Raw genomic sequence first — 23,997 nt, 5'->3', positions numbered from 1 at the left:
CTCATTAATGGATGGGGAAGATCTTCTTTAATCACATTAAAATAATTACCAACACAAATACATATACTGTTTTTAGTTAAAGAAACTCTTGTTTCTGTACTTTACTCCTAGTAAAGACTCTTTGTTGACAAAGGCAAGATTCAATCAGAGGCACTTGATTATACTAAAACAAAAACAGCGAAAGATTCCACTTTGCTTGCCATTACGAAAAGGTATCACTGAACTCTACTTTTGGTGTCAGTTTGAGGGTCCAAGCTGCTACTGGCTTCCAAGAATACATAGATGCATCAACCTCAAGGTGGCTTTTTAGCCTCTGAAATCAGGGTCAAAACAGAAGAGTACAAAACAGAAGAGGTAGCTAGTAGCTCAAGTCCCAGACACAGGCTTTCCTAGACAGGAAAGCTGCCATACATGCAGTGTCCATTTTTTTTTTTTTTTTGTGAGAGTGATGGTGGAGTCCTTCTTCCCTTTTCTAACTCCTTGCAAAAAGTCTCAGAAAAAGAAAGTTGCTTGCCATACATTCTGGAGGAGAAGGAAAGTGAACCAGAGGGTGGAGTCACTCCTTTTAAAGTCTACTAAGTGGGAAGTTTTAGGTACTATGGCTAATCTCTCTATGGAGTTTTGACACAACTTCCACCCACACCTACCTTCTCCATCCATGGAAATAGGGAGGAGTGGAAAAGGAACAAGGGAAAAGCCAATCTTTTTTTATCCTAAAATGCCAGATCCTTCAAAGCTGAGCCTGGTTTACTGGACATACAGGCTTAGTATTCTGTATAAAGTGCCCAGGCCAGAACACATGGGTCACCTAAAGGGGCCAAGACCAGTCCTATCTTTGAAAAATGCTACATGGAATGACTACTATTACAACTAAATTGGAATACATGGAGAAAGTTCTGCACAGACTTATGTGCATTCTTAAAGAGAGACTCTAAACTCCTTTTTTGTATGAAAATCAAGAAGAGTGAACTAAGGGGAAAACATTACTGCCATTCTGGTTTTTTTAATTTTCTGATCACAGATCAAAGATAAGAATAGCATTTGTTGAACGATATCTGGATGACCATAGTCTGGAGAGACAATCATTTCATTTTTTGACCCGCATTTATCTGGATATCTTTCTAGACTCAAGTCCCCTCCTGTTTACCTAGCACAACTCTGAAGGACTTATCTCTATCAATTGAGGAATCAAACTTGTCTCCATCTTTGGTCATCCCAGTGTAGTGCTCAACACAGGTCTGGCTGGGCTTGGGAAAGGTACATCCTTCTCTAGGGTATAGATGTTCTGCTTGCACTTCAATTTTGTCAAGCCATAGATTGGTTGGAGGTTGTGGGAGTGGGGAAGGGGGTAGATATAGGTGAGGATCAGAGAGGAGAGGCAGCTGTGGCCTTACCTGAATTGCTCAGCAGTGAACTGGTAGACCGATTACCTCACTTATTGGTCCAAAAGCTTTCTCCCTGCCCCCTGTCCAAGTGCTGCAGGTTACTAGCACACATGAATGCCTCCTAGCCATATGTTTTAATGCTTTTCTTCTTTCCTGATGCAGGTGGTTAGTATTTCCTGACTACACAAGACAAATCTTAATGAAGCTTTTTTGGAATTGAACCTAAACACTGCTGCATACAAGATGAAGATGTGGTTTTTGATCAGTTACCTAATGACAATGTGCTTCAAATCCTGTCTAGCAGGTAAGATAATTTATTGGCATAGTTCGTACAAATTATTCTTTGTTTTTTAGTAACTCCTCTCTCTTATTCATTCCCTTCATTCTCTTTCCTTCCCTCTCTATTGGGTAAAATAGATTTCTGGACCCAATTTAGTAAATATATGTGTTTGTGTGTATGTATGTATATACACACACACACACACACAAGTAGATACATATACACATATATTTCCCTCTTTGAACTAATTTAGATGAGAGTGAGGTTGAAATGTTGTCCTATTCTCTTTTACATCCCCCTCCACTGTAAAAGCTCTTCCTTGTATAACTTTTTTATGTGAAATAATTTTTCTCCTTCTTCTTCTCCCTTGCCCTTTCTCCTAGTGCATCCATCTTTCTCTCTCATTCATTTTTTTATATGATCCCAACATAATCGACTTATTCCTACACCCTCTATCTCTGCAAAATCCTTCTAACTGCCCTAATAATGATCAAGTTCTTAGGAGTTACATGCATCATCTTTTCATATGGGAATGCAAACAGTTTTACCTTATTCATTTCTCTTTCATGGTTAGCATTTTGTGCTTCTCTTGAATCTTTATTTAAAAGTCAAATTTTCTAGTCCTCTCTGGTGTTTTCATTAGGAATACTTAAAGATCCTCCATTTCGTTAAGTATCTTGGTTGTAATCCTAGCTTTTTTGCCTTCCAGAATATCATATTCCCAGCCCTTCACTCCTTTAAAGTGGTAACCACTAAATCTTATGTGATCTTGACTCTGGCCCCATGATACTTGAATGGATTCTTTCTGACTGTTTGTGGCATTTTCTCTATGATCTGGGTGTACTGCAATTTGGCTATAAAATTCTTGAGAGTTTTCATTTTGGAATCTCTTTCAAGAGATGATTGATGGATTCTTTCAATTTCTACTTTTCCTATTGGCTCTAAAACATCAGGGAAATTTTCCTTGATAATTGTTTTTGGAATTTTATGTCTAGGCTCTTTTTTTTTCGCTCATGGCTTTTGAGTGGTTCACTAACTCCTAAATTATCTGTCCTTGATCTGTTTTTCAGGTCAGCTAATCTTCTAATGAGACATTTCACATTTTCTTTTATTATTTTCCATTCTTTTGACTATGTTTTATGGTTTCTTGATTTCTCATGGAGCCATTAGCTTTGATTTCACTAATTCTAATTTCTAAAAGTTATTTTCTTGCATGTCACTCAATTCTCTTCCCAGTTTTTCCTTCACCTCTCTAACTTGATTTTCAAAATCCTTTTTGAGCTCTTCCATGGCCTGAGCCCATTGAGTGGGCTGGGATACAGAAGCCTTGGCTTCTGCGTTTTTCCCTGATGGTAAGCATTGTTCTTCCTCATCAGAAAGGAAGAGAGGAAATGCCTGTTCACCAAGAAAGTAACCTTCTATAGTCTTATTTTTTGTTTCCCTTTTCTGGGCATTTTCCCAACCAGTGACTTGACTTCTGAGTGTCCTCTCCACCCCCACCTCGCCTCCAGATCTGCCCAGCCAGCACTTGGGGTCTGAGATTCAAATGCTGGTTCCCAGCCTCAGGGCTTTGGGCAGGGGCAGGGCTGCTATTCAGTGTGAGATAAAGTTCAGCTGCCCGGGTGGGGGCAGGGCCACCTCTCGGGTTCAGTTCCCTCAGGGGGTTTATGCAGAGACCTTCAACAATGGATCTGGGCTCCTGCCTGCTTGGGGAACCCTGGTCTGCTCCCGCCTCTGCTGCTGCCTCCCGAGGGGTCCAGAGTTATGGGGGCACCCCACTCCCCTCTCGACCGACCAAAAAGACCCTCTAACCCACCCCTGTCACCTGTGGGTGGAGGGACCCGCTCGGCTGCTGGAGATTCCATCCCTGAAGCCTGCTTGGATCTGCTCCTTTTCGGCGCTGTGCTGCCGAGGCAGGGTTGGGCTCTGCCAAAAGTTATTTTCTTAATGAAGTTTTTGTACTTCTTTTACCAAACCAGTCATTCTCTTTTCTTGTATTGCTCTCATTTCATTTCCTGTTTTTTCTTCCCCTGCTTTTATTAGATTAAAAAAATTTACTTTTTAAAATAAAATCTCTTTCTTTAGCTCTCTTAGGAATTCTTATATACACTTTGCATTTGTCATTGGGGCTTTGCCTGCATGTGTTTTCAAGTGATTGTCTTCTGAGTTTATTTCTTGAACTTTTCTGTCACCTTAAAAGCTTTTTATTATGGTCTTTTTGTTGTTGTTGTTTACTCATTTTCCCCATTGATTTCTTGGCTTTGTAGCAAATGTTAGAGTTAGGTTCTGTTCACCTGTGGGGGAAATGGCTAGCTTGAGCTTCTGTGACTATACCTGGAAGCATTTAGGTTTTGGGTGCTTCCAAGGTGATATAATCTGGGAAAAGTTCTTTTCACTATCCTCCTAGTTTAGCTCTGGTTGTTATCTAGGTAGGATCTCTGTCATTACTGTAAACCAAAACTTCTCCTCTCTGCCCTGGAACTGTATTCTGGAAGTAGGTGATGTGGTGAAGGAACTTCTAGATGGTGCCTGGTTCTGTGCCCTTTGTTAGCATGGGATCCCTTGTAATATCTTTCTGACTATATATTTAGTCCATTGATCATCCTTAGGCAATGACTGCTCCTAGTTCCACCACAGCAGCTGCCTCTAAGCTTCCTGGCTAGTCCTACTTCCACCAGGTCATGCTCTTTGATAGTCTCCATCCTAATGTCTGCAGACCCCTCTTTCTGCCCTCTTGCACTGTCCTCAGCTGAAAAAAAAAGTGAATGTGACCCTTTGTTTTGTTTTCTTTCTTATCCGACTCAAATTGGTTTTGATTTTTTTAAAGTTGATTAAAGGACAGAATAGGAGAGCTTAGCAGAAATGTTCACTTTACTCTGCCATTTTGGCTCCACCCTTGATATTTATGTTATTTCCCTATAAATATTAGATATCAGAGCCTTTTGGTACAAGCATTTTTCCAATAGATGTCTTCTCTTCTTATTCTATCTGAATTGATTTTGTTTAAAGGTTGCTCAATTTTATGTGATAAAATGATTTGTCTTTTGTAATCAACTCCAAGCTCTTTTTTAGGTTAAGAACTCTTGCCCTAGTCATAGCTTTGAAAGGTACATGATCTCATTATCTTCTATTTTTCATGGAATGATCTTTCATATTTAAATAATGTATAGATTTTAGCTTATTTTGGTGTATGACATAAGATATTGATCTAATCTAATTTCTGTTAAGTTGTTTTCAAAATTTCCATTAGTTATTATCAAATGGTTTTTATTTCATAGACAATTTATGTTCTCAAATGGAATGCAATTGAATTTGATTTTTTTTTGTTGTAAGTGAAGTAGAAATTTTATTGTTTTTAACCAGTACCAAATAACCATGGTGATTGCTGCTTTATAATAAAATTTGAGATCTAGGAGTGCTACTCCTCCTTTAGTTTCTATTTTTTTTCCCATTATTTTCCTTGAAGTTCTATACCTTTTGTTTTTTTCAACTTAATTTTTTCATGATTTTGTCTAGTTCTATAAAGTACTCCACTTTGAAAGTTTCATCACCCATTTAAATCACTTGTACTTAAATCTATGTGTTAATTTAGTAATGTTGTTATTTTAATTATATTGGCTTAGTTTAGCCATGTTCCAGATAAGTGACACAGTAGATAGTGCCAGGCCTAGATTCAGAAAGATTCATCTTCCTGAATAGAAATCCAGCCTCAGAAACTTAGTAACTGTGTGACCCTGGGCAAGTCACTTAACCCTGTTTGCTTCAGTTTCCTCATCTATAAAATGAGTTGAAGAAGAAGAAGATGGTAAACCATTCTAGTATCTTTTCCAAGAAAACCCTAACTGGAGTCATGAAGAGTTGGACATAACAAAGAACTCAACAGCAAAACCTTTTATTTAGCACAGTACCTGGCATATTGTAGGTGCTAAATAAATACTAACTATTATGATTATGGTTAACTATTATACATGTGTGCATATATTTTATACTCTTCTATGGTAAAACCACATGTAGAATATTGTGTACAGCTCTAGGAAAAGACATTGATTAATTCGAAGTTATCCTGAAGAGGATGACCATGAAGATGAAGGGTCTTGAGATTCTGTCATATGAGGATCAGTTGAAGGCATTAGTTTGGAAAAGCAAAGTCCTTAAGGACTCTCCTAAGGAGCAGAATAGTTATCTGCAAATATATGAAAGATTCTCAAGAGATTATATTTGCTCTGTTCTATATTTTTTCTACTTTATTTTCTGAGAGGGAATATATAGGTTGAATAAGTAACATATACGGATTATACAGAGTATACATGTATATTTTCCTCCTATTATCTTGTAGTGGCTTAGGAGGCCAATTTATGACCATCCCTGTGGAGTTTGAATTTGTCATGATGAGATATTTCCAAATTGTCTCCTGAGCCAAAATAACTGATGTCTTAGGGACTTGCAATGGGAAATGATAAAGAGTTTTGTCCCTGAACTCAGTGTATATAGAAAACAAGTGACCCTCCCATCTCCATTATCAGTTTCTCTTACTGTTCTGAACTGTGTCTAGAGAATCAGGTGGAGGAAAGGGAGTTGCCCTGTCTCTTACATGGTCCCAAGTAGTTGTGAGCACATGTCTTACCTAGAAAAACTTGTGCCCGTGATAAAACTACTCCTCTTTTGTGTTTCCTTACCTTTAGAGTTTTGAAAAGTCAAACCATCTTCAATTATAGTAGTGATCATCTTCCAGAATGGTAGTGGAAGATTGTAGTGGCTTCCTTAATGGCAGTGACTTGTAGCAGTTACATCAGTGAAAATAGCCACCATGAAGAAAAATATTGATCTAGAATGTTTGGACAGTTTAAAGGAGAGTTGAAATGTAAAAATGGCAATAAACAGTCTTATTAACTGTATTATGTCCAAATTAGGCTTGAATATTAGCTAGTTGTATTCATTATTTCAAGTTAAATTTCTGAAACCTGTGTAAATTGTTCTGTTGATATGTGCTATGTTTCTTTTCATGGAAATTATTGCTTTCTATGTAGAAAGAAATGACCTGTCTTCTATCCAGTTTTTATTATATAATGAATACCTCTTTTTATATGTATTTCAGCCAAAAAGAAGCATTATTTCCATGACCTATGAGACAGAATTTAATATATCAATGTATACACGGATGGGGAGACTGATCCCACTAATTAAGGGTTAGGATTTCCCCAAACTGAACCTAGTAAAAAAAATACCAGGGATATTAAATTTTTTAATTATTCAATAAGAAAATCAAGCTATGCATAATAGAAGTTATTTCATATGCAATCTTCTTTTTCTGTTGTATGATGCATATAATGCTCACTTTATTTCATGTTTTTGGCTTTGATTAAAACAAAACAAAACTTAGAGGGAAGAGCTAAGATGGTGGAGAAAATGCAGAATTTCTCCTGAACTCTCCTGAAGTCCCCTTCTAGTACCTTTAAAAGTTACAGAAAGCAAGTCTGGAGTGACAGAACCCACAAAAGAACAGTGTGAAACATTTTCCCAGTCCAAGACTACGTAAGAGGTCAGTAGGAAAGGTCTATCGTAGAAGGTTGAGAGTGAAGCACAGTCTAGTGCAGGCTGTGCGAGCTCAGATGGGGCCCAATGAAGCAGGCCTTGGGAACTTCCAGAGTTTTCAGCCCACAGACCATAACAGAATCAGATAACTCGCTAGAGAGAGATTACAGGGATCCCTTTGTCAGTGCTGGTTCTTTGCAGGACTTTATTGCATTGTCTATGTTGAGATCTGAGTGGCAATCCTGAGTGGCTGTCACTGGGCAAGAGGGAACACTGACAAACCAGAGATTGTTGTCACAGGGGAGGAGGAACTCTGGTCACAGTTCCAGAACAGAAAAGGATGAGTGTGAAAAAAAGTGATTGTGGTCACTCAGAACAGAACACAGGCCAGAAGAGTCATAAACACACCTCTGTTTAGATTATACCACCTTGGAACAACTAAACGCTTACAATAACCTCAGAACTAGTTCTGAAAACAATTGCACAAAACCTTTGAAACTTGGGAAAGAGTCCCTTTGCCCCACTGGAAGCAGAGTAGCATAGAGTTAAAAACCAAGAAATATGGTAGAAAAAATGAGCAAACAGCACAAAAAAATCTGACTATTGAAAGATACTATAGTGAACAAGGAAGATCAAAATACACACTCAGAAGAATACAACACAGTCAGAACTATGTCCAAAGCCTCCAAGAAAAATAGGAATTTGTCTCAGGCTATGGAAGAGCTCAAAAAGGATTTTAAAGATCAAGTAAGAGAGGTAGAGGAAAAATTGGGAAGAGAAATGAGAGTGATGCAAGAAAATCATGTAAAACAAGTCAACTGCTTGCTAAAGGAGACAAAAAAAATGCTGATGAAAATACCACCTTAGAAAGGTGATGAGGAGAAGGAGATTCCTTGAAAAGCAAAATTAACCAAATGGAAAAAGAGTCGCAAAAAAATTCATTGAATAAAAAAGCTCCTTGAAAAGTAAAATTGGCCAAATGGGAAAGGAGGTACAAAAGTTCACTGAAGAAAATAATTCCTTAAAAATTAAAATTAGGCAAGTGGAAACTAATGACTTTATGAGACATCAAGAAACAATAAAATAAAATAATGAAAAAATAGAAAAAAATGTGAAATATTTCATTGGAAAAATGACTGACCTGGAAAAATGGATTGAGGAGAGATCATTTAAGAATTATTGGACTTGCTGGGAAAACTGGATAACAGTGTGGCAGAAATTAGGCATAGACCCATACCTGACACCATACACAAGAATAAAGTCCAAATGGGTACATGATTTAGGTATAAAGATTGATACCATGAATAAACTGGAGAAGCAAGGAATAGTGTATTTATCAGATCTGTGGAGAAGGGAAGAATTCTTTACTAAAGGAGAGATAGAAAGCATTATGAAATGCAAAATGGATAACTTTGATTACATTAAACTGAGAAGTTTTTGCACAACCAAACCCAATGCAACCAAAATCCGGAGGGATGTAGTAAATTGGGAAAGAATTTTTACAGCTAAGCTCGGGGATAAAGGCCTCATTTCTAGAATATATAGAGAACTGACCCAAATGTATAATCATACAAGTCATTCCCCAATTGATAAATGGTCAAAGGATATGAATAGGCAATTTTCAGAGGAGGAAATTAAAGCTATCTATAATCATATGAAAAAATGCTCTAAATCACTATTGATTAGAAAGATGCAAATCCAAACAACTCTGAGGTACCACATCACACCTATAAGATTGGCAAACATGACAGAACAAGAAAATGATACATGCTGGAGAGGATGTGGGAGAGTTGGAACACTAATTCATTGTTGGTGGAGCTGCGAGCGCATCCAACCATTCTGGAGAGCAATTTGGAACTATGCCCAAAGGGCTACAAAAATGTGCATACCCTTTGACCCAGCAATATCGCTACTAGGACTATATCCCCAAGAGATCATAAAAATGGGAAAGGGTCCCACATGTACAAAAATATTTATAGCAGCACTCTATGTAGTTGCCAAAAACTGGAAGTCAAGGGGATGTCCATCAATTGGGGAATGGCTGAATAAATTATGGTATATGAATGTAATGGAGTACTATTGTGCCATAAGAAATGATGAACAAGAAGACTTCAGAGAGGCCTGGAAGGACTTATATGACCTGATGCTGAGTGAAAGGAGCAGAACCAGGAGAACTTTATGCACAGCAACGACCACAGTGTGTGAGAGGTTTTTCTGGTAGACTTAGATTTTTGTAATAACACAAGAACTTCTTACAAAAAAAAAAAAATCCCAATGGTGGATCTCAAGGCAAAATGCCTTCCACACTCAGAGAGAGAAATATGGAAGTCACTCACATAATGTAGCAGATCATGTTTGTGTATGTGTATGTGTTTATGTATCATGTTCTGATTTGTTATACGATTTCTTTCATTTATCTTAGTCTGACTACATAGCATGACTATAGTGAAAATATACTCAATAGGAAAGTATATGTAGAATCTATACAGAATTGTATGCAGTCGTGGGGAGGGAGGGGGGTAGTGGGGGGTAGGTGGGGGGGGATAAAATCGCAATTGTATGGCAGTGATTGTTAAACATTAAAAAATAAAAATAAAAGAAAAAAATAAAAGAAAAAAAAAGAACAAAATAGTGTATGTTAGCCGCAAAAAAAAAAAAAAAAAAAAGAATTATTGGACTACCCATAATAAGAAACAAACAAAAAGATGCTAAATGTCATTTTCAAGAAATTTTCAAGGAAAATTGACCTGATGCATATTCCAGGGGGTAGAATAGAAATTGAAATCCACTGATCACCTCCTGGAAAAATCTCAAAATGAAAACTCCCAGGAATATTATAGCCAAATTCCAGTGCTCCCAAGTCAAAGAGAAAATATTGCAAGCATCCAGAAAGAAAAATTTAAATATCATGGAGCCACAGTCAGGCTATCAAGACATGTAGTAGTTTCTACATTAAAGGATCAAAGGACTTGGAATAGGATATTCAGGAAGGAAAAAGATCTAGGATTACAACCAAGAATCACATACCAAGCAAAACTGAGAATAATCCATCAGGGGAAAAAATGGATATTCATTGAAATAGAAGACTTCCAAACATTCCTGATGAAAAGACCAGAGCTGAATAGAAATTTTGACTTTCAAATAAAAAACTCAAGAGAAGTGAAAAAAGGGTAAACAGGAAAGAGAAATTGAAAGGGTTTAAATAAGGTTAATTTGTTTGCATTCCTAAGTGTGAAAAATGATACTTGTAGCTGCTAAAAGCCTTTCTCATTACTAGAGCAGTCAGAAGGAGTATACATAGACAGAGGGTATGGGTGTGAGTGGAATTTGATGGGATGACTATCTTAAAAATCCCAAAATTGAAGGGTAAGAAAGAAGAATGCACTGGGTGAAAGGAAAAGGGAGCAATAGAATGGGATAAGTTATTTCACATAAAAGAGATGTGAAAGAACTTTTACAGTGGAGGGCAAGATGAGGGAGGTGGGGAGAGGCAAGTGAAGTTTACTCTCATCAGAATTAACTCAGAGAGGGAATAACATACACACTCAGTTGGGTGTAAAAATCTATCATACCCTATAGGAAATCAGTAGGGGAAAGGGATAGGAAAAGGAGGGAGGTGTGATAGAAGGGAGGGTAGATTGGGGTAGATAAAATACAGAAGCAAAACACTTTTTAGGAAGGACAGGTGAAAGGAGAAAGAGTAGAACAAACGGGGGAAAATAGGATGGAGGGAAATACAGAGTAATCATAAGCATGAAAAAGATATACAGCAAGTTTCTCTGCTAAAAATCTAATTTATTAAATATATAGAGAACTGATCAAATTTTTAAAAAAGCCATTTCTTAATTGATGAATGGTCAAAGGATATGAATAGGAAGTTTTCAGATAAATTGATCAAAGTTATCTATAATCTCATGAAAAAATGCTCTTAATCACTATTGATTAAAGAAATGCAAACTAAGCAACTCTGAGCTACCACCCCATGCCTATCAAATTGGCTAATATGACAGAAAAAGAAAATGATAAATGTTGGAATGAAGGTGGTAAAATTGAGACACTAATTCACTCTTTGTGAAGTTGTATACTGGCTCAACTATTCTGTAGAACAATTTAGAACTATGCTCAAAGGGCTATAAAGCCATGCGTAGCTTTTGGTCAAATAGTAAAACACTAGTAGGTATGTATCTCAAAGTGATTAAAAAAAGGAAAAGGACCTATATGTACAAAATTATCTATATCAGTTCTCTTAATGGTGGCAAAGAATCAGAAATTAAGGGGATGGCCTTCAAGTGGGGAATGGATGAACAATTTATTGTTTATGCTTGTGATGGAATACTATTGAGTATAAGAAATGATGAGCAGGATACTCTCAGAAAAACCTGGAAAGACTCACAAGAACTGATGCAATGTGAAATGAATAAAACCAGGAGAACAGTGTACACAGTAACAACAATATTGTATGATGATCAACTGTGAATCATTTACCTATTCTCAACCATACAACAATCCAAGACTTACGATGAAAAATGCTATTCATCTTCAGATAAACTGGTTGAGTCTGGATGCAGATTGAAGCATATTTTTTCTTTGATTTCTTTATTTTTTGGAGTTTTTTTGTGAACATGACTAGTGAGGAAATATGTTTTGTGACTGCACATGTAAAACCTATATCAAATCACTTGCCTTCTTAATGAGAGAGTAGGGGAGCAAGGGTGAGAATTTGAGTCTCAAAATTGAAAAAAAATAAAAGTTGAAGATTATTTTTGTGTGTATTGGGGAAAAATAAAATATTAAATCATTAAAAAAAGCAACCAAGAATAAAAACTGGGTGTAGGAAAGGAAATGGTATAAGTCCTGAGCCCCTGTTAGTCACAGCAAAGTGATAACTCTACACTAGATGGCATGTTTGCTACTTTCAAGTATTTGTAGAGCTCTTATATGTTACATTTATTTTGTTTCACCTCAGAGGACATAACTAAGAAATAGGTAAAAATTGTAGAGGTAGATTCAGATACAACATAAGGAAAACTTTCCTTTGTATGGCAATAGTGTTTTACACTTCCTCAGGAGATTTCCTTCTCACTGGAAACCTTCCAATAAAGGCTAGATGACTGCTAGTATTCTATAAAAGATATTTTGTGTGTATGGGATGGAATGAATGACCACAGAGTTCTCTTTTAACTTTAAGATGCTGAATGATTATGTTCTCTTTTATTGTGTGACAAGTCTTTGGAAGTTAGTTTTATAATTGTTAGTTTTAATTTAAATTAAGTTAGTTTTAATTTAAATTAAGATTTTCTTTTATTAACAATTCATTTTAATTTATTTTATATTTCCTTTAGTTGCAGAAGATGGCAAAGGATTTGGACCAATTTTTGAAGAGCAACCAATTGACACTATTTATCCAGAAGAATCACCGGATGGAAAAGTATCATTGAACTGCCGGGCCCGAGCTAGCCCCTTTCCTGTTTACAAGTAAAATGCAATCACTTTAACTACTAAACATAAGTGTCACATAGCTTAGTTACTGAACATTTTTCACAATGCTAACATTTAGAAGACTTAGAATTGTAAGAGACCATAGAGATCATGTAATCTAACCCCATAATTTTTTATGTAGTAATATGGAGCCCCACATATAGAAAGGGAACCTGTTATTTTGTGGCTTGAAGGATGGCAGAATAGACATCTCTAGTCTCTTTTCTCTGCCACCTTCTCCAAGAGAAGCTTTCATTCTTTCCAGGAGAAGAAGCAGGAGGTTGAGGCCAGAGGCCATCGCTTGATTCTTCTTAGAAAGAAGACATAGTGTAGAAGTATATTTATTTATCCCCTTAAATATTATTAGTCTAGGGGATATTATTGGGTTTAAACTAGCTTTTTTTCAAGCTAACTTTTTGATCACTTTGTCTTTTGTGGGGGCAAGGGAACCCCAAACTCTATATCTGAGGCTTTGCCCCTCTCCCATCTAATACTAGTTCTACAAAGAACAAACATAGTGAATTACAAAGAAGCATATTTATCCAAATTGTAGAAATGTAGAAATCAGAGAAGGTATGCATTGGAAAATATATGCCAAGCAATACATAATGAAGGAACTCTCCCACTGGAAATAAGATAACTCACCTCAACCATGAGAGTGTCCTGGATCTCACTCAAGGGGAAATTCCCTGAAATCTCTAGAGTAGCAAATTTGAAATAAAGAATAATGGAGACTGCCTGTTCCTCTCATGTCTTCCCAGAGTATGTTCCTTCAGCAACTCAAAGTGGATTGGCCTTTTCACATTATCTTTCAAAGCTGGAAGTCAGGAACACTCAAATGATGAATTCCCAGATGGGGACTAGCTGAGAACTGAAGTTCTCATCTCACATAGGACAGGGCTTTCATCTCCCCAATAAGGAGAGAGTATCATACTGATTGATTTTGGGACAAGGGTTGCATGTCTATGAGGAAATTGATGCCCAGAGATGTTAATTTACTTGCCCAGGGTCATACAAATACAGTACAAAATGACTGTCAGATGACCTATCTAGAAGGGATTCCTATAAGGGGTAGGTAACTGGATAAGATTATGTCTGCATTCCTATGGTTCTATTTTAAACACACAGAGAGAAAACTTCCAAATCCTACTGTTGACCTTTTCATAGTAAAATGGATATGATTCCCAAATATCTCTGCAATCTTGACAAAACTGTAACTAAGATCACTGTAAAATTTTCTTCAGAATTTTATTGTCTTTAAAATTAATTTAAAATGTCAGATAATATGATATTATCTGAAATAAAAATGCCCTTTTTTCCATACTGCCAAAGCCCAGAAGACTGATTAATTCATGAGGCCATTCAGGGTAGCCTGGAGGTGAGCCTTGAGAGAATCAACTCTGATTCAAAAGTACTCTGAGGTTCAGTACATAGTCATTTTAAATGTAAACAATTTCCTCACACTTTTTTCTCATTGCAACAATAAAAGAACTTGCTAATTCTAAATTGTTTTAAATTCTACTGTAGAAAATTAACACTAGAAGAACCAGGTACATTGATTGGTCTAAAATCTGCTAGGCCCTGTGTGGGTCAGAGACCACTGACTCAAATGAAAATCAGAGACTTCTCAAGGTAGAAGCAAAGCAGCAAGATTTTATTACGATCTCATGAGAAAGGGCATCTCCTCTCTGATAAGTAATCAGGAGAGTGAGGCACTTGCAGAGGGCAAGAACAAAGATTATATAGTACTAACATGGAAATCCCCCATCCTCCCTGTTGGCCATTACTCCCATTGGCTGGGAGGCAGGCTCACCATCTAAATAGGGCAATTTGCCTTAGAAATAAGGAGCAAGGAAGTAGTAAAACAACCAATGTAAAGCTAACACAATGCTCGTAACCTTATTTGGCATGCAGTGTGCTGAGTTGGCACTTCAAGCAGGGGGGAGGTTAAGTTTCAAGTTTCTTCAAGGTCACATAATTTCTGGGAGATAGAAACTTAGGCCTAACTGCCTACTAGAAGCCTATTGTCAAGTACTGAGAAGTCCTCACTGACTCTTTTTCACTCAGCCCTTCAAAGTATTCTTACATTCAGGCTCTTCTTAATATTTTGCTTTTGTGTAACACTTCTCCTTCACATATTATTTTGGAAACATGTGGAGAAAAACAATTAATTATAAGATTTACCATGTCAGAAATAGGCCTTGCTCCAATACTAGGCTTACTCTGCTGAGGATATTGTTTGTTTTATTGGTATAGAGGAGAAAACATAGTTAGTTGATGGCATGGTCAATAGAATGCCAGGCCTAGGGTCAGAAAGACTCGTCTTCTTGAATTCAAATCTGGCCCCAGACATTTAATTAGCTGTGTGACTCTGGACAATCACTTTACCCCGTTTGCCTCAGTTTCCTCATCTGTAAAATGAACAAGAAGGAAATAGCAAACCATTCCAGTATCTTTGCCAAATGGAGTCTTGAAGAATCAGATACAACTGAACAACAAGAGAAACCATTCATTTTAGAATAGGAGATAGGAACAGATCTTGTTTTGTTACTCATGTTACTACGAGGCTTTGGGCAAGTCAGCTTTCTCTGAATTTTAGTTTCCTCATTTGTAAAATGAAAGGAATGAACTAAATAATTTCTAAAACCCCTTATGGCTCTAAATCTTAGTATCCTATACAAGCTATGTGGTAAAAGGGAAAGAACACTTAATTAGGAGTAAAAAGAAAAGAAAAGAAAAAGAAAACCCAAGCTTTGAATTCTCTGTCATTCATTTGTAAATTGTTATGACCTTGGGCAAATAACTAAATATGTATGGGCCACATTTTCCTCAGTTATAAAATATGGGGATTAGACCACATTATTCCAACTCTAAATTGATAATATGCTCTCCTTCTAGTCACTGAATTCTGACAACTTTTCAAAGATGATCCTTGAAATTCTATTTGAGGGTCTTTTGGGATAAAGGCCTGACTGGTCAGTTTCACATCAATCACTTCATTCTTTAAAAAAAAAAAAAAATCAATTTTTTTTTTGTAATTTTAAGCTGCACATATTTGAGCAATCTTCCATGAAAGATTATGTTATTGTTTAGTAACAAGCATATTGTTTCTTTAGCACAGTAATGTTACATTACATTCATATGTTAAAACTTGTTTAGTCATTCCTCAATCAATAGGAGTCTAATTTGTTTCTAGTTCTTTATTACTACCAAAATTTTTTTTACTATAAGTATTGTGGTGTATGAGGCCTTTTGTTTTTCTTTCATTAGTTACCTTGAGGTATATGCCTAGCAATGGAATATTTGGGCCAAAGGATAGGAATATTTTTTGTCACTTTTTCTGTATTAATTCTTTGCAATTGCTTTGCAGAATGATTAAACCAACCCATAGGTCCACCAAGAGTGTGCCTTTCTTTCCACAGTTCTTCTAATATTAACTATTCTTTTGTCATTGTCAATTTTCTGGGTGTGAGATGGAGCATCATAGTTCTTTTGATCATAATTTCTCTTATTATAAGTGATTTGGAACATTTTTCTCATATTTAATAACTTTGTAATTCTTCTTTTGAGAACTGTTCATATCTTTGGACAATTTATCTCTTGGTGAATAGCTTTTTGATCTCATGTTACTTTTATCTATGCTGTCTGTATTGGATATCAGACCCTTATACATGAGATTTGATACATAGATTTTTTTTTTGGCATTTAACTATATCCTTTATAACCCTACTTATATTAATTTTGTTCATGTAGAAGCTTATTGAGTTCTTGAAACTAAAAGAATGTATTTTGTGTTTTTAATGAACTCTGTCCCTCATTTGATGAATAATTCACCTTCTAGACATATTTACAAAAAGTTTTCTTCTAATAACTTTCATGATATGATTTTAATATTAAAGTCAAATGTCCATTTCAAGTTTATTATGGAATTATATATGGAGTAAGCTGATGTTCTAAATCTGATTCTGCCAGACACCTTACTAGATTCTCCAACAAATCTTATTTAATAAAGAACTCTTTCCTCTGTTTTGAGGTTTATAAAAAACTGGGTTATTGATGTTACTTATTTTTTATTCTTCTCAAATCTGTCTTGTTGATTTATTTTCCTTTGATTTATTTATTTCCATTGATTTAGTTTTTAATCAGTACCAAAACATTTTAATGATTGCTAGTTGAAGTCTAGATGTTTTCCTCTGCATTCCTACTTTTTCCCCTATTATTTCCTTTAGAAAAGTAGCATATAAAAATATTAACCTGTTTCTAGGGTTCTTCAAGTTTATGTGACATTTATATATTTTCTATATAGATGGAGAATGAATAACTGGGATATTGATCTGACAAATGATCGCTACAGCATGGTAGGAGGGAACCTTGTAATCAACAATCCTGACAAATTGAGAGATGCTGGAAAATATTTCTGCCTGGCTTCAAATATCTATGGAATGGTTAGAAGCACGGAAGCAACTTTAAGTTTTGGGTGTAAGTAGCTCTTAATAATAGAAAAAGCAATATACTCGTTAAGTAAAAACTTAAATGAATAGCATTTATTCACTATTTTCCTAAATTTCTTTTGTCATGCATAGTTGTTCTATCACATGAGACACTTTCTAAGACTACTGTGGATTGCATCAATGACATTTCTCTGGCTTACAAGACTGGGTCTTCTGTTTCTTGTTCCTTTCTTATCTTTGGAAGATTTTGCTCTATTACAGAGGTGTGCTGGAATCAGTTTGAAACAGCTGATGAGAGTCTGTAGTTAAATTTTCAATGTGAGCATATATACCACAGAAATCAGAACTATGTTACAAATCAGAGTTTGGTTTATTATGTCATTTATTGTCTAGAATTGCTAAAGTGGTGGAGAAAATGTTGATAAATGCAGATTAAACAGTGTATTGTGAGTAGGTTTTTATTTTTGTTTTTGAGAATCAGTTATTAAACATTTACTAGCTTAATCCTGAAAATTAAGGTCATCTCATAAACTTTAGGACATATAATTTTTGAAGCACACACATGGAAACTTTAAAGAACAGTTTCTCTGTATATTGATGCTTCATTGAGCTCAGCATTAGGAGGCTGCCTTCACTGAACAGATAGGAACTAGTAAAGCTGCCTCACCCTGGGTAATTCTCATCTATACTCTCCCAGTTGCCACAGACCTTCCTCTAGGTCTTTTTATACTTTGCGTATACCTGTTCAGCACTTAGACTGAATTATTCTCATTCTCACTACATGCTCAATCTACTTCCTTTTCTAATTGCATGTTTCTTGAATGATATTCCTTAAGAAAAGGAAAGAAAAAGTGTTTATTAAGCTCTTACTAAGTACTAAACACTGAGAATACAAAAAGAAACATAAGACACTCCATGCTCAAAACAAGCTCACATTTTAATTAGGGGAAACAGAAAATATAGGAGCACTCATTTGCAAGGCAGATGGAAAGGCATAAGTTTTGGTGACAGGGTAGAAGACAAAACTCAGAATTATTTAAGGTGCAATGGCAGGTTAGAGACTCAGTGTCCAAAGGGCCTATCATCATCAGGGAAGACTGTAATGTTCGGTGTTTGTTATTTTTCCAGAAGGATTGTAGTTGATGACTCTGTTCATTCATATCAATAGGACTTCAGTTCAACTCTGTTGCAGGCCACTTGAATTAGCAGTGTATTTCTGCATTTCTTTTTGGGTCATGAAGAACTTCTTTGATTCCTCAGTCACCGTGATGTTCCAAGCTTCGCAGCCTATCACATCACCAGGAGAACATGTACATCAAAAAAGATGCTAATTTTTAAAAAGCATAAACATGATAAATTTGAAGGAAGTGGAAATGTTTAATATAGAAAAAAGATTTAGGAAAAATGATAGCTGTCTTTAAGTATTTGAATTCAAGTATAAGATGCTCTAGAATTGTTCCACTTGGTCCCAAAAGGCATATCTAGAAGCAATGGGTTGTTGTTTATCCTTCCTTCTTGAAGACCAATGACATCAAGGGGGTGATGTCTTGACTTGCAGATGAATTGCATTTAAGTGAGGCAGGGCTGTGCAAAGTCACCAGCCTTACTCATCTGAGTACAGTGGCAAGATAGAAGTCAGGGCAGCAGTAGATGACCCTGGATGCCGTTGGAAACCTTGGCCTTTTTAAGCTAATGTCTTTCCCATGTCTCAATTTGCCTGAGGCAACTCCCATTCTGTAATTTAAGGCTAGGCAAGAAATGAGGCAAAAGATGGCTTAGTTTGCCTACTCAAAAGAAAAAAAAGAAAGAAAGAAAAGAAAAGAAAAGGAAAAACCTGGGAGGGAAAAACCCTCAGGGTTTCTGACCAATACAGAAATAATGTCTATTTACACTTACTCTGAACCATTAAAACCCCGAACCAAGTGAGGTTTGGGCTCGGACCTATTATTGGCCAATCAGTGAGAACCAGAGTGATTTGGGTTTAAGGCTTGATCGGGTAGCTTCATTTGAATCCCAATGGGTATTATCAAGGCCTAGTTTTCCAGAGCTCTGTTTCCAGAAATGATAAATGAAGCTACATGGGACAAAAGAGTTAATTGTCCCATTTTTTTTTAAAGCTGGAATAAATGAGTAGGGAAAGAGAAAAAAAATCTAGCCACCAAATTCTAAAATATCTTGTGAGGTTTCAGTGATCAACATTTATATTCCTTTGAGAAGAGCACCCATATGTGAGGGTGCCTCTGTCCCCATGTAGAAGAGGAGGGAAGGAAGGAAGGAAGGAAGGAAGGAAGGAAGGAAAGAAGGAAGGAAGGAAGGAAGGAAGGAAGGAAGGAAAAGAGGGACGGAGCATTGACTAATTAGAACTGACCAGTTGACTCCCCAGTGGGGCAGCTATCACTATTCACAGATTGTTGTTTGTCCTTCATTCTCAAAGAGGACCACTGTCAATCAGGAAGGTCATGTCTTGACTTGCAAGTGTATTGAATTTAAGTGAGGCAAGGCTGTGCAAAGCCACCAGCCTCACTGTCTCCTCCAGGGTCATTTGAGTTTAGTGGGCAAGACAGGACGGAGATTAGGGGGGAGTAGAGAAGCAATGATTAGAAGTTGCAGAAAGGTTCAGGTTTGATATGTAGAAACTCTTCCTAACAGAATTATTGAAAAGTGAAGTTGGCTTATTGTGCATTAAGCATCAGGCGCTATGCTAAGGCAAAAGGCAATCCCTGTTCTTCAGTATCTCACAGTATAAGAAGGAAACAACATGGAAGCAATTATGGACAAGCAAACTACATACAGGATAAATTGGAAATAATCTCAGAGGAAAGAATTAAGCATTAAGAGGAATCAGGAAAGCTTCCCATAGAAGATGAGATTTTAGATGGGACTTGAAGGAAGGAAGGGACTTGAAGGAGGGCAGGAGGTAGAGATGAGGGAGACTTATCCAGGCATGGTGAATAGCCAATGAAAATACCTGGAAACTGGAGATACCTAGTTTTAGGAGGGGAAAAGGCCTGTTTCACAGGATCATAGGGATAAGGAGTAATAAGACTGGAAAGGTAGGAGGGGACTGGGTTGTGAAGGGCTTTGAATGTCAAATAGAGGATTTTATATTTGATGGTAGAGGAAATAAGGAACCTGTAGAATTTATTAAATTGGGGGGAGGAGGAACAACCACACATTCAAACCCTTGCTTTAGAAAGATTAATTTGACACCTGAATAGAGAATAGACTTGAATGGAGAAAAGATTTGAGTCAACAAGACCAAATAGCAGGCTATAGTGTTAGTCCAGATGTGAGGTGATGAAGGCTTGCACTTGGGTAGTGACAATGTCAAAGTAGAGAAGGGTCATATACTTGAGATATTATGAATGTGGGATCATCCAAAGGCAGCAATATGGTGTTATTATTTTATATTACCAATGAGGAAACAAAAGCTGAGAGGTTTAACTTTAACCTCCTTGACTTTTTTTTGCACCTATGTCCTTCATTCAGCTCACACCAGAATCACCCTGTTCACGACCTCATCACATGAACTATTGTTATATTACCACTTCCTGCTATAAACGTAAGCAAGGTGAAACTTTTGTTATTTCTTGGAGTTCAGTTTCCCAGGATCCTTAGTTATAACAATCTCAGTTTCCCAGGTTCATGCTATGCACCTGAAGGATCCATCATGGATGCTTTACTCCTTTGAATTCTGGCCCAGTTCACAGCTGTAACACATCCTGTGCTGAGTCACATATGCTGTCACACCTTTTGGTTCTGAGTCAATCAGGTACTGAGTCACATAGGCTTTGGTGCCTTCTGGCTCTGAACTTATCAGTATATATTTGGGAAATTGATATCTTGCCTTAGGGCTCACTTATGGGAAGGATACTTTGCCTGAGACCTTTTTATTTCCTGGATGAAACTCTGGGTAACCATTATTAAGGGACCCTCTGGCTGTGAATGTGAACCCAGATGTTGGCATTTTCTCGGTCTGGTGATGTATTTTCTCCAGTTTCAAGGTGTTGATCTTTCCCCTGAACAAGTGGATGATATTAGTGGAGAGAGGAGACCTCTGATAGTGGAGAGGAAGCCTTTGATAGTGGAGAGGAGACCTCTGATAGAGGGAGAGGTGACCTCTGATTGCTAGAGAGGATCACTCATAGATTAAGAGTGAACCTATACTAGCAGGTTCTGTGCAGGATCTGTGCAGACTAAAGGAAAGCATGGGGTTTAGTGGGAATGGGATAGTTGTCTGTTGTTTCCTAGTTATTCTGGGGCTTTTGGTAGCTAAAGCTCCTATAGAGATAACAAAGGAGCCAGGGGAGAAGTTTCTTATGAACTTCTCAGAGCCAAGGCCATAGCCAGAGGCAAGATTTGTGTGGAGTAACTTGCCTCAGTTGTGCTGAAAGGGTGGAGGCCCTGGAAATGTGCTGTGCGCAGAGCCTAGGCTGGAGCGGCTCCTCTCCTTGTGAGCCTGGGGGAGGATGAGTTGCCCTAGAGTTAGGGTGGTGCAGCCCAGAGACAGAAGCTGGGGGCAAGAGTCCCTGTAGCCTGCTGTACCTAGACTCAGGCAGGAGCAGGGAAAGCTTGAAATGGAGCAGTTCCCTTCCTCCCTGAGGTGAGACATGGAGCGGGAGTGGAAAGTGCCTGCACCCAGACCCTGGCAGGAACAGGGAGTGGTTAGCCCATGAATCTTCAGGAAGAGGAACCACAGAGCTGGGGAAGCAGCCCTGAGTCAAGAGGAAAACTTTGTAGCAAGGCAGGAGCAGTGAGCTTGTTCTTCCTGCTATATTTCCCTGGGATGGGTTGGGACCCAGTGGGTGGAGGTGTCTATAATGGGATGGGGGAAGTGCCATGGCCCCGAGGGACCTACCCTGTTGGCTTTGTTACCCAGCTGCCCCTCAGAACTTGGAAGCAGGGGCTGGAGCAATGTTAGGACTGGGACTCTTTGACTCGTTCAAGCATGCAGGCACCTGAAAGTGGCAGGTGAGAGCCTGTGACAGCAGCTTGGGGAGGTCACACCCCCAAGAGGACTTTACTTGGACACTCTGTTTGTACTGAGGGAATTGTAACCCACTGTGATCTAGGGGTGGAGTATTGTGCTCTCTGCTACCCCTGTGGATGGGCTGTGTTAGGGAAGACACAGACCTGGGATCCCCTGATTGTATAAGCAATGTTTTGGACAGTACCTGAGTGAGGAGGAGCTGGTTGTTCACTCCTCAAAGATTTTGACCACCAAAGAATGTATAAGGTGGGGGGTGTGCTATGCTATGTTATATATTGAATATGTTTTGTTTCAGGGCTTGTGGTCATCTTAATTGGGGGAAAGGTCAGGTTACTTTTGCGTCTTTTTAAGGCTATGTGGCCGCCCTGGTAATAAGTTGCTATGTTGTGATGAATTGTGAATACTTTCTTTTCTTGGCTCAAGGTTTATTTTTGAGTAAATAGTTTACAATTAGCTTACTATACTGTGTGATTTGATCCTTAAAATATCGCATATCTCATTGGCAATACGCCTTTTTTTGGCATCAAGGGTCTCCCCTTCTCTGACCCATTCTACACACAGTGGCCAAATTTACATTCCTAATGCACAGATTTGATTATGTCACTGCTGCTCAAGAAACTCAGTTGTTCCTCTGGCATTTGAAGCCCCTCACAGTATGCCTCCACCCGATATTTCCAGGCTGATTACACTTTATCGCCCCTCAGGCAACTCAGCTTAACTGCCCTATTTTCTCTTTATTGGATGTGCTATTACATCTTCCCTCTGTTTGCAGTCTGTCCCTCACACTTAGAATGTTCTTACCCTACCTCTATGTCTTAGAACTCATAGTTTTGCTTTAAGGCTCAGGTAAAACGTCACCTCCTAGAAAAGACCTTCATTTCCTCTGGTAGTAGTGCCTTCTGATTCTCAAATTGCTTTATATTTATTTCACATGTATTCTGTATTTATCTTTCTGTGCTTAAATTATGAGTATTTTATCCCTCCAGTAGTAAGTACCTTAAACATAGGAAAAGGAAAGGACTTAATTCATGAAAGGTAGGTATTTATTTGCTAGAAATATTGTAGAAGGTATTCCTGTGGAAACAGATTGTAGTAGGTATCTGAGACCCATTAAAGCTCTGAGATTTTGTGATTTTACAAAGTAAGAAATATGGAAAGGGTGAGCCAACATTGTGGAGTAGCAGGGAGAAGTACAGCAAAATCCCTCCCACAAAAATTTAGAAAATGTAACCAGAACAAGTTCTGACTAGTAAATCTAAGGAAAAATTACAGTGAATCATTTTTCCAACCAAGGTTGACATAGGGAGATATAGTGGTCTGCAGACAATGGGAATTGGGAGTCTAGCTAGGAACCACAGGGTTGGAATGTTCCAGGAAAAAGACTGAACTGGGCCAAGGTTGTACTCCAAAAACAAGAAGTCCCAGATCCACACAAAGGGAACTGACCATGTAGGATTCAGGAATACATGGCAACTGCCAGCTCTGTCACTCATTACCCAGTTCTGTGCTATACATCCAGTGAAGGCTGAGGAGGGACTTTGTACCTAGGGTTGGCAGTCCAGAATTGGGTACAGAAATACATTTTACTCACTAGAGAAATAGGGGAAAGAGTGAAGGAGAAAGGAGGAATTAGAGGGAAAATAATTGAGTTACAGTGAATTAAAATATTGGTTCTGTTTCTTGCTTTCTGTGAAATCTAAGTCCATTCCTCACTTTAGGTGAATGTCTATTTCCTCATCTGCAAAATGAGGCAGGTGAATGTAATAATCTTTCAGTTATAAATCTGCTGTACAATACTATTAGGTTTTTTTCAGGCACAAAACTGCTGAAATGTGGATGGGTTTAATCTGGGTCAGTAAAGGAAAAAATCCCCACTAATAA

The 23,997-nt window shown here is 37.7% G+C and overlaps 1 protein-coding gene across 3 annotated transcripts in view; it reads left to right on the top strand.

Moving 5' to 3' along the window:
• The window catches only part of CNTN1 (contactin 1), a 284,489-nt gene that overhangs the window by 94,719 nt on the left and 165,773 nt on the right, over positions 1-23,997 (top strand). For all 3 annotated transcript variants that reach the window (XM_072654328.1, XM_072654329.1, XM_072654330.1), the window contains 3 exons: positions 1,548-1,689; positions 12,540-12,672; positions 16,982-17,154. In XM_072654328.1, coding sequence (XP_072510429.1) covers positions 1,629-1,689; positions 12,540-12,672; positions 16,982-17,154 — 367 coding nt within the window. In that variant the 5' untranslated portion in view covers positions 1,548-1,628. The remainder of the gene's footprint in view (positions 1-1,547; positions 1,690-12,539; positions 12,673-16,981; positions 17,155-23,997) is intronic.

Source organism: Notamacropus eugenii, chromosome 3, assembly GCF_028372415.1.
Source record: "Notamacropus eugenii isolate mMacEug1 chromosome 3, mMacEug1.pri_v2, whole genome shotgun sequence".
Lineage (NCBI taxonomy): Eukaryota > Metazoa > Chordata > Mammalia > Diprotodontia > Macropodidae > Notamacropus > Notamacropus eugenii.
The sequence above is the reverse complement of the archived record's forward strand: the minus strand, read 5'-3'. Positions and strand labels throughout refer to the sequence as shown.